Source organism: Sorex araneus, chromosome 1 (assembly GCF_027595985.1).
Source record: "Sorex araneus isolate mSorAra2 chromosome 1, mSorAra2.pri, whole genome shotgun sequence".
Classification (NCBI taxonomy): Eukaryota; Metazoa; Chordata; class Mammalia; order Eulipotyphla; family Soricidae; genus Sorex; species Sorex araneus.
In genome coordinates, this window is record NC_073302.1 from 420,304,294 (window position 1) to 420,316,423 (window position 12,130).

A 12,130-nucleotide genomic window follows, 5' to 3' on the forward strand; every position below is an offset into this window, starting at 1 on the left:
GCTCAGTATGTTTCAGTCCCTGACATAATTCTCAACAAAATGGTCTATTTTATTGTCATTTTTCATCTTCTTAGCTACATAAGAGAATGATTGTGCATAATTCATTCTTATATGCCTCTTTTTAAGTGGTATTATAGAGTATGGTATTTTGAAAGAATTTTCCTATTATTTTATGCTCTAAAATCAGTTTCAAAACTAATTCTATTGAGTTATAAAATGAATGATAGTTTGGCAGTAATATAATTAAACACCTCTCTTTGACCAACTATCTGAAAAAGGAATCAGAAAATTTGCTAAATCACATAATTTTGGGAGATATTTTTATAGTTCTGATGTTATATTTTAAAAATTAATGATCATTTTTAAGGTTTTAAATTTTAAGAACGATCTTTGATTACCTTACTGTTGCCTAAACATACCTTAATGTTGCCTAAAGGGGGCAGTGTGAACTAACAAAATACATTGACTTTGTGCTTACTGTTATACTCCATTTCTAAGAAGTTAAATAATGGGTATTAGTATGCGCAGTATGTATAGATATTGTATTATAATATGTAAACATTAGAACATTTCTATAGAAATGCATTTTTTTGTTCATGGATTTTATGCAAATTAGTTTATTGGCCAGATGTTTCTTAGAGCAGGTTACTTATGGTGGATACAATACAAATGTTTTCTTTAAATGCCAACAGGGAGAGAACAGAAATTCAGTATCATTAAGACCATGAAATGCTACCTAATTTCCTAATTTTATTGAATTAGTTGTAAATTGTATAATTTGCTTTTATTACATGTTAGGCATTTTTAAGATTAATAATAAAAAATGTTTAAATTTTAGCAGTAGATCACAAGACAGGTTACTGTAACATCATATACAACTACTGCATAAAAGTGGATGCTTATAAGTCATAGCACATCACTTCTCGGTCTTTTGGCTAAGATCAAGTGTAGTATAATTCATAACACAGACACACATCTCATTAGGATGCTTTTTATTCTTTGTGGTTCTATACTTTCAATTAGCCATAAATTTTTACTTAATTGTAAGAGCACTAGAGTTTTTACATTTAGACAGAATTTTTCTTTTATTCTGACTTGAAACCTATTTAGCATTGCATTTTAAATACTTAAATTCTGATATGTGAGAATGAATGAATGAATGAATGAGTCCATAGTTCTCTTTATCCATTAGTATTATTATTCTTCATATATTAATTGTTAATATGACTTCAATTTTACTGTTTTAAATTTTGTTCAATTCATGGGAAATATCTGGAATTATCCCTTTTTCTACCTTACTAGGTAGTAACATCATTGATATGCTAAATTATGTTATTATGGAAAGCCATGTACTACAAATGCCAGAGCCAGAATTGCTAGATAAAACTCAGCATTTTCTTTTCAAATAACTAATTAGATTTGTTTATTTAATATGTCCAACCACTGATAAAAAGAAAGCCATATGAATATAAAATTTTGCATCATAAAGTAGCAATATAATTCATGAAGTAAATAAGATCAAACAAAAATTAAAGGGGGAATCTTCTCTTTTTAAACTTCCTGTAAAACTGTGTATGTATTTTGTTTTGTTCAACAGTTAATAAGGTTTCTTACCAAGTGAATGTAGACTAATTTTGAAGCTTAAAAAATTATTATGTACTTCTAGAATTTAGAAATTATATGACATGTTCTTCAAAATAATGTAGATAATGCAAACATCAATTATGACAATTTAGGAATTTTTAGAAAAAAGATATACATTCTTTGACCCAAAGGCATGAAGACAGACATTAATTCTTAGAGACTGTAATTTCATGAAGTAGGACAATAAGAAACATAATATTAATATATTTTTCAAAATTATACTTAATTTAATTAAATATACTTAATGTCAAAATATATTCTTAAGTAGTAATCTTAGTTGCTTACTTTCTAAATAGTAGATACTTGTTTTATCATTTTGCAATAGAGTTGACTTGTTATATCGTTTTATAACAAAGTTGAGCATATACAAAAATAGATATTTTAGCCTCAACTAATAAATGTGAAAATCAACATGAGTAGTTGTTTCTTATAGTATATGTAGCAATTATATTTTCTATACTTTCATGTAATATAATGCCTCAAATAAAATGCATAGGTTTTATATTATATAATTGCCATTGAGTTTTCCCTTAACTATTGAATGAATAAGTTTCTTTTAAACACAGACCTAGAGAATTTGTGAGGAAAGTCTCTTATATGCACATATGTGTATAAAATATGTATATAGTGTTACTAATATGATTATTTTTACATATTTTGTGTTTATATTCTTACAGATAAATCACATGTGTGATTAGACATTTAATATGTATACACACATATCTATACAAATGAGGCATATGTGTATCTACATGTACACTTACATGTATATTGCCATAGTAACTGTGATGTCTGAAGACCTGTAAACTTATTTGAGCTCATTTTGTTTACACATTGATATGCATCACTGACTTGAAGATTGAATGCGCCTCAGAATCACCTATAGAATTCTGCTACACCTATTAATGCAGAGGACTGAGCCTTACTCATAAATATTCTAAGTAGTTGAGGGCTGATTTTGACTGTGGCCCTAAAATTGTTGTTTGGTGAGTTCGAGGTGAGGCTGAAGCCACTATCTTAGAGACCACATTGGAAAAATGACTGACACTAAATAATAATAATAATAATAATAATAACTAACTTCTGTAACTTCTGGCTAATAGAAATATTTTAAGTGAATTATTTCTTTTGTTACCCACAAGCTCTCTACTAGATACCAACATTACAATAAAAAAAAGAGGTAGAGATTTAAAAAATTAAAAAATAAGGTAGAAATTTAAAAAACAGGGGCCAGGGTGATAGCACAGCGGGCAGGGCGTTTGCCTTGCACACGGCCAACCTGGGTTCGATCCCTGGCATCCCATATGGTCCCCCAAGCACCGCCAGGAGTAATTCCTGAGTGAAAAGCCAGGAGTAACCCCTGTGCATTGCTGGGTGTGACCCAAAAAGAAAAAAAAAAGAAATTAAAAAAACAGATATTTCAAAAATTTCATAAAGACCTTGTCAGTGTAAGCACCATCAGATTACATAGGCTTCTAGATGAATGAGAGAAAGAGAGAGAGAGAGAGAGAGAGAGAGAGAGAGAGAGAAAGGAGAGAGGGCAGGGCATATGATTAGCATACTGAATATGAAGCTTCGGCTTTTCTCACAAGAATGGTAACTGCCCCTCAGGGATCAGTTGACTTACAATATTTCCACTTTTGAGACAATTTGATGATATTTATTCATACCTTTGAATTATACTTTCCTATAGCAAGGGTATTCATAATTATCAGGAAAAATCATCAGGAAAATTGGGCGATATGTATTTCTCTTTAATATCACATAAAATCTTGAGTGACTGGATTAAATTCAGTCACTCAAGGTTTTCTTAGGTTTTTTTTTTTGGTGGGGGGTAGATGGGGTGGAGGAAGGTTGTCTCCCAAGTAAGTTCAGGGGTCTTTGGGCCTCTCCCAGTGATATTCTGTCCAGTGCAGCTCTGCCAAGCTAGTACTGAAGACCACCAGATCCACCTTGGTGGTTTCAGATTACATGTGGAACTGGGAATAGAACTTTCGACCCCTGCTTGCTGGCCATGCACTCAAGCTCTTTGAGCCATCTCCATAGACTTGGATTTTTGGATTTTTGTCTCAGTACTTTCTGCACTATTTCTCATTGCAGAAGAAAACTGCTCTTTTTAATATTTACTTTTCTGCAACTAAGTATATTTATTGACATATTTACCAATGTGTGCTACTCTCAAATTTATTAATCTTAAATACTTATAACTAAACTTACTTCCTTTGCTTTATATTACCTGTAGTATAAAATCAGTAAAGGTGCCATTGTGTAGAAAGCAAAGTATATTCTGATGGGGAACCAAAATTTACTTCTTGCAAGACTTCGGCAGGGAGGTAGGTAAGGGCACTTACTTTACAGCAGAGTCAGAATATTGCATAGAACGGTTTCAGTGGTAAATTGTCTTGGTTTCCCACTGCCCACACACACCTGCAAGAAGAAGACTGTGAACAGACACTGACCGCTGCCATGCAGTTCTGAAATCTTTAACTTGGAAGAAGAGCTCCAAGAGTTGCAAGGATTTTTGCAAGTGCTAGAACAATAATATACACAGACGCCAAAATAGTTCATTGGATTGTAAAAATTAATACGAGGACAGATGACATTTCAGACACAAACTCTATTTCAATTTTCAGTAGTTTGCTGGATTAAAGCTTGAACACAAAGAGCTATACTTTTTCCTCTACGTGAAATTATTAATTGGTCTTACTAATTTACCCATTTGCAGGGTTTTTGAAAGTTTTTAATTAATTATGGAAAATCCAAATTGCATGTGATGATTTAATAAGTAGCATGGTTTTCCCTGGTTATCTTATTTTTTTAAAAACTAGGTCTTAATTTTAATTCCCTGATTATTTTTAAAGACTAGGATTTAATTATTTTTTTCATTCCCCTTTTAAAATTCTATCCTAATTTATTCATAGGGCTCACATCACCAGTGCTCAGCTCACCTAGCTATGCATGTTTGAACTGGTGGTGCTGCACTTGGAAGTACTAGGTCGGGGGTGAACTGGGGAGATGGGGGAAAGATGTGTGAGAGAGAGGGGTGTGATGTTGATACCTTGGATCCAACCCAGGGTCTTTCACATACTAGGAATGTTTTCTATAAGTTAAGCTATCTCCTTGACCCTCTTTTCACTTATTTTTATGGATCCCCAACTGATATACCAGTACCTGTTAGGATATTCTAGTTCCTCATAGTTCCTATTGCCTGTCATATATGCTAAACTGTTTTTACTTAAATTGCCTCATAATTATAGGCATTCTTTTCATCAAAGAGTCAAAAGCTTAAAGGTAAGCAGCAATAATGAAAGTTGAAATTAGTTGAAAAATACTGACTTGTTCTTAAGCTTTAAATATCAACTCTCTCAATTTTCTCCAACTACAGAGGCCAGTAATAGTAGCCATGAGTCTCGTATTGGTCTAGCTGAGGGGTTGGAATCCGAGAAGAAGGCAGTTATACCCCTTGTGATCGTGTCAGCCCTGACTTTTATCTGTCTAGTGGTTCTTGTGGGTATTCTCATCTACTGGAGGTAAGTTCAGTGTTTGTTTTGGAAATGTAATTCATAAAGCCCAGATTTTTGTCTCTATTTAATTGAAGGGTCTTTAATGCATCTTTAAAATTCATTTTACTTCTACCATTAAGTTATACAGGTGACTATGAGGTGGACTTCTGAGTATAAAATAAACAAATAAGTATTTTATTGTTCTTTTCAGTTCAACAAAGGAAAAATAAAAGAGTTTTTGACTTTAGCTAATATCTTGTATAGTTTTATAGGTTTTTATTGTCATATTAATCTAATTAATATTCACACATTATCATGAATGTAACAAAAATCTAAACTCAGCCTAAATACTACAGCCCTTGTAATTTCAAAAGTTTTCCTTCTGTGTTTCAATATAGTAAGAAAGTGATTTTAATAGCTTAACAGAATTTTCTAGAAGATGCACATCAATTGTGCATTAATAAATTTAAAAATGTAACCCACACATAAAAATAAAATCAAGCAATTAAAACATAAATATAATTTTATTATGGTGTTATAATAACAAAGTTTTATTAAATGGTTTGAAGTTGTATTAAAGTGTATGGGACTTAAAAATTCATAATCATGTTCCTTAAGGATAAAATACCCAAAATATAGCCCATCATTTAACTGAAAATAGTTGCTTCTTTAGGGCTGGGGGGATAGCTCAAAAGGCTGACGTGTAGATTTTGCATGCAATAAATAGGGTCAGGTTTGATCTCCAGCACCAAATGGTACCACAAGTGCTATCAGGAACAATACCACAGCAGCCCGTCGGAGTGGCCCCTGAGCACCATAGAATATGCGCCCCCCCCAAAAAAAAACCCAGCTTTTTTTCTCTTTTTTTATTTGACTGTTCCCATATGCCTATTACTGAATTAACTACTCTAGGGAAATATTAAACATGAAAGAAAGAAGAAACTAATCATTGCTGACACGAAATTTGTATTTATTGATGAGAACCTATTTCTCTTGAAAATTTTGCACAAAACTATTTCCCCCCAAAAGTAATATTTTTCGTTCAGTGTTGCATAAAAATTGCATATGCAAAAAAATGCATAAAAAAAGATGACAGTACAGCTGACATCTACTGCTAAGATGGTCAAAGAACAAGAAGCTTGCTACTCAGGCCAGAATGGATGGAGTAAATCCTGTTTGCTTGGGTAGGAAACTGGAGCTAAAGGTGGGGGGTATTGCAGAAAGGGACACATGGGCAGGATAACAAACAAGTTGATGCATCTTTGATATTGACGCAAAGCCCTGTTGTTGACTGAGATAGAATGTTTTTGTAACCAACTGTACTTCACATTTAGTTTTCTTTTTTTGAAATGTGCTCTAAGTAAACACGGTTATTTCGACAACATGATTTATAAATGCACTCATAACAAAGTATCAGGCCTCCAATATTCCAATACCAATTCTGCCACCAGAGCCAACTTTGTTCCCCAGTTTTCTGCCCACCCCCAAGCCTGCCTCCCTAACGGGCACATTTTTCAGTTTAACTATTGTGGTTTGGGCCCCATGTTTGCAGTATTCAGTATTCATGGCACTGTGGTTTACAGAACAGATTTAATTTTCCAAGGATAGAGATCAAATTTTTAATTTATTACCCTACATATTAGGGGTGTTTTGTTCCTAAGATGCAAAGACAGTAGTTTCTTTCCTCATTGATGCCTATGATTGCCAGTGACTCTTCTTGCAAAATATTCCATGCTCATTAGAGTAACATGAACATATAATTTATAAGCATTTGGTCAACCAGAATTTATGTTGCCTTTTCCCTACTCCCTTCTGAGCTTGTTGGTTTAACTTTTTACTAGTTATGGATATCATATTTGTTCAGAATACTTCTTTACACTTAATCACATTTTTCCTGTCGAACTAATTTTTGAAAGTAATGCCAATTGTGGCTAAGCAATTTTTAAATAAAATGGAGGTCCAAGAGGAATAATACAGGGATGAATGCAGTTACCTTACATATGAACAACCCTGCTTCAATCCCCAGCATCACTCTGGTTCCCAAGGTGCTGTCAGAGTAGGATCCCCAAAATAAATAAATTCAGTGAATAACAGGACAAAATTTTACCTTTAAGTAAATAATGTGCTAGAATAATTAATATTTCAGATAGTGTGGTGTTGAAATTATGTGCATGAGAAACCATTAACAATATTAAGCCATAGAATCTCAATTAAAAATAATTTTAAAATATGTGCTTGTAGTCATAAGAGTGAAATAAGTAGTCTTTTATTCTATTACACAGTCAAATTCAACAAATTTGGAAAGCAATAGTTTAGTGACTTGATATTCCATGAAAAAATTATAATCTGAAGTGGTTTTTGCATTATTAATAGTGGGTGAACCATATGTAGTGTGTCAAGAAAAAGAATTTTTAAAAAATAATGTGAAATTTACCAGTATGATTTTTTTCTTCATGAGTAGCACTTTATGTACCAAGAAAACAAAGGCTATGTTTGATATTTGAGTACTCTGATAGTCTTAAATACATATTTTTTCATTTTTTCTATTAAATGTACTGATGAAATTTTTACAGTTATGTGTCCATTTCAAAACTTAACTTATCTGACTTCACATATACCCATGAGATTAATTTACTTCAAAATGTAATGTTTTAGGGGCTGGAACAATAGCACAGCGGGTAGGGCGTTTGCCTTGCACGAGGCCATCCTGGGTTCGATTCCCAGCATCCCATATGGTCCCCTGAGCACTGCCAGGGGTGATTCCTGAGTGCAGAGCCAGGGGTAACCTCTGTGCATTGCTGGGTGTGACCCAACAACAACAACAAAGTAATGTTTTAGATCAGTAACACACTAAAATTTTTATATACTGAGCCACAAAATTAAGTGGCAGTGCTTTTTTCAAAGTTTGTGTGATTTACTCAATTCTAGCTTAGCCACATTTATAAATAACATGTAGCCAAAAATAGAAGCATATTAATATTCCTTTCTAGAAATTCTAGTTTTTTTATGGAAATATCTGAATAATCTAATGATATATACTATTAAGAGCCCTAAAAATGACATGGTCCTTATTAATTTTTCCAAGTTTATATATTGAACATGTTTATCCTAATTTGGGAGGAGGGAGAAAATATGATTTTAAAATGATATATATATATAATAAATCCTCTTTTGGTGATGTGAGTCTAATCTACCAAAGTTAATGCATCTCCTGTGTTTTGTACAAACCTTGAGAAAAATCATGTGCTAGCACGAAGACTGAACAAATTCAAGATGTTGAAATTTGAGTCTCTTCCCCAGTATTGATTGGCATTAGCTCAATGATCTTAGGTGCACGTCACCTGCATTAAAATGAGTTCCTTCTTTCTTCCATTAGAGGAGAGGGTTCTCAGATAATCTTTATCATTACAATAAAACCTTCTTCATCGTGTGTTGTGTGTATTCGATGAACAATATAGGATGAATATTGCTTCATATGAGTATGAGGATGTAAAGATGGAATTAATTACGTATTTCTAGCTTTCAATTCTAAATACTTACTTGATGAGAAGGTGTAAATTAAATAATCAGATTAACATTGATTGATAGGACCTATGTCTTCAAGTTTAAAACAGTCATCACTTTTTTCTTCATGGCTGAGTGATAATTAGCAGGAGACATAGTTATCAACACTTAGCACATAAAGCGTGCAGACACTCACTGCTTATACAGAACAGATGGACTATGGATATTGAATCTTGTCATACATTAAATAATATGCCTGGAAATTATTTTCCAGATGTTTTAAGGTAAATTTACATGAGCCAAATCATAAGTTTCTAAGATGAAAAATTTTGTTCAGTAAGGAAGACTTCAAAATGTTCTTTTTAAGGAAGACAGTAGGTAAATTGTTGAGTGCTTGTTTCAAAGTTACAACCTAAATGATACCAAAGGTATATACAAGAAAATAGTGACCCATCAAGACCAATGTTAGAACTTTCTACAAACACAGTTGTTTGATTTTGGGGTATAGGAGTGGGCGTGCTGAAAGAAAAACAGTATTAATTCTCTTATCTTAAATTCAGATTGTAAGTCATTGATGTTAGTTGCCAACTTATAATAAAGGCCTTTTGCTATGCTGCTGCCTTTGAACAGCAGAATCTCACTTCCAGAAAGACTGTACTATAAAACACCCTTGAGGTGAACTTCACCAAAATGTATCCTCTGCTTACAAGGTTTCTATATATTTCCCTGTAGGATTTTTTAATGTATTTGTGCAAGGAAGTAGCAATATGGTATGACTTATGTTCTGAAACCAAAAAGTAACTGACTAGACAACTGAAAAGAATTAGCTCAAGGGGCTGGAATGATAGTACAGCAGGTAGGACCTGCATGCAGTAAGCCAAAGTTCTATCCCCAGCATCATCCCAAGTGGTCTCTGAGGCCCACCAGGAGTAATTCCTGAGCAGAAAGCCAGAGTGAGTCCTGAGCATTACCAGGTGTGGCCCAAAAGGCAAGAAAAAATAAGAGATAATGTGTAACTAATTTATGATAGGTATGGCTTACTTGCTCTTGAAGATCTGTCTTGTCATTCAAACTTAGCACCAGTGATCATCCTGACATTATTGTTAAACTTGGGTTTATATAAATCAAAAGGCATGGCCCCATTTTAGAAAAAGATATTTGAGACTATAAACACAAAGCAAACATATGGCAAAATAATTTTCTCTAACAACGAATAAAGAAATTAAAAGTAAAATGACAGAACCAGAACAATTTCCACAAACTGAAGTCCACTCTTGGATATCTATCATTTTTTTGGCAGCAAAAAGGGCTTAGTGGGGGGGGGGGACTGGACTACACCAGCAGTGCTCAGGGCTTATTCTTGGCTTCATGCTCAGGGTTTGCATATGAGTGCCATGATCAAACTGGGGTCAGCTTCATGTAAGGTATGCACCCTAACCCCAGTACATTTTCAGCCCCTAGTTTAATCTCTCTCTCTCTCTCTCTTCTCTCTCTCTCTCTCTCTCTCTCTCTCTCTCTCTCTCTCTCTCTCTCTCTCTCTCTCTCTCTCCCTTTCCCCCTATGGTATTTAGGATTTACTCCTGACTCTGTGCTCTAGGATCACTCCTAGGGGGAGTTGGGGGATCTACAGAGGTTGCCAGGGATCAAACTTGCTGACTGCATGCATGGCAAGAGGCCTACCACTATGTTATCACTCTAGTCCCTTCAAACAATCTTTATAAAGGTGAATGTGAATGAAAGTTTGTGTCATGCAAATAAAAAATAGAGAAAATGGAGCACTGCATCTGGTAAGGAAATGAGAGGCTCTGTCACAGTTAGGGCACTGCACAGCTGTCTGTAAGGACAGTGTTTACCTGGCATGTTAGTCCATGGGTGTTGGGTCAGGAATCCTTTATTTAAAAGAGGAGAAATGTTGAATCCAGATAGAAAAGGAGAGTTCCAAGGATCCTCAACTTATCTATATACTTGGAGGAATGAAACTTAAGGAGAAAAGCCAAAAAATGAGTGGAGGTCACAGGTAGAGTTTAATAATTAAGTGATAGAGGGCACCAAAATATTAAAATTTGTCAATAACAACTCTGTCAATCAGCATAATAGGGGGATAGATTTCGATTCACAGCGAGAAAGATATCAACAGTAGGGGGGAAAGCAGTGGAAGAGAATGCGTCCTCTCTGAGCACTATTTAGACATATTTAAAAGGAACAGTTTGAGTTGGCATAAGAAGGAATCTAAAGAGGACAGACAGGTCTGGAAGGTAGACCAAGGGGTAGAGACGGGCAGAGAATGTACTAGTCATGAGTTCAATCTCAGGCACCTTATGGCCCCCCAAGCACCACTGGGTGTGGCACCAATACAAACATAATTGAAAGATAATTCATAATGAGTCTTTTCAACGAAGGTATTTAATGGGGGCTTTTTTATTTCAGAGATGCTGTGAAATTCTTGGAACAGCTCTGTTCCTTTAAGCATTTTACATCTCTAAGACTCACCGAGAAACAAAGGGAAACCATTTGGGGCATACGCAGCTGTATTAGTGCATAATTAAAATCATAGGGACTTTAGTTCCATGATCTTTTTAAACAAATATCAAAACTGGTGTTTTGCCATCAGCATATCAGGACTTCATCAGTGGTGCAGAGATAAGCTGAACTTCGTTGTTTCGCTCCCGTCTGCTTTCTTGCATTCAGCAGGATACTTTCCTTATCATGAATTTGTAACCCTTCCTCTACCCATTTTTCATTGGTCTGCCCTTTCCTCACTTATTTTAAACTCTGATCTTAGCTATGATCCTCTGATTCTTGTAGCCTCTCATCTCCCTTCTCTTTGTTCAACCATCTACTTGTTCCCTTTTTGAATATTCCTCTTTCTTTTTTTAAAAATTGATTTATCATTTCTTTACATTATAGAATTTCACGGTATAGATTAATAGTCCACTACCAACATGCTGATGTTATCCACCACCAAAAAAACACTTCTCAATATGAACTCATTTTTCCTCCAGTAAGCACTGAGAAGAGGAGTTAGGTAGGGTCTGGAGCGACAGCACAGCGGGGAAGGCGTTTGCCTTGCATGCGGCCAACCCGGGTTCGATTCCCAGCCTCCCATATGGTCCCCTGAGCACCACCAGGAGTGATTCCTGTGTGCAGAGCCAGGAGTAACCCCTGACCATCGCCGGGTGTGACCCAAAAAGCAAAAAAAAAAAAAAGAGGAGTTAGGTATTTTTTTTCTCTTTGCAAGTTCACTTACTTTAGCTATTTATATTCTTATGAAATGAATATAAATTAATTTTATATTATATTCTTATATATTTATATATAAATAAATGTATATTCTTATTTATATTATTTATGAAATGTTTTACAAACATTTCATAATTGCCCTTCCTTCCCTTACTTATTTTATTTAGCATGGTTACCTCATAAAGGCATTCTTAGGTTCTCTCTATTATGTCATAGAGATTTGATTATTAAAGACAGGG

The 12,130-nt window shown here is 34.4% G+C and overlaps 1 protein-coding gene across 5 annotated transcripts in view; it reads left to right on the plus strand.

The window, feature by feature from the left end:
• Positions 1–12,130, plus strand: part of PTPRZ1 (protein tyrosine phosphatase receptor type Z1) — a 185,121-nt gene that overhangs the window by 145,824 nt on the left and 27,167 nt on the right. For all 5 annotated transcript variants that reach the window (XM_055124219.1, XM_055124218.1, XM_055124220.1 and 2 more), the window contains one exon: positions 5,030–5,174. In XM_055124219.1, coding sequence (XP_054980194.1) covers positions 5,030–5,174 — 145 coding nt within the window. The remainder of the gene's footprint in view (positions 1–5,029; positions 5,175–12,130) is intronic.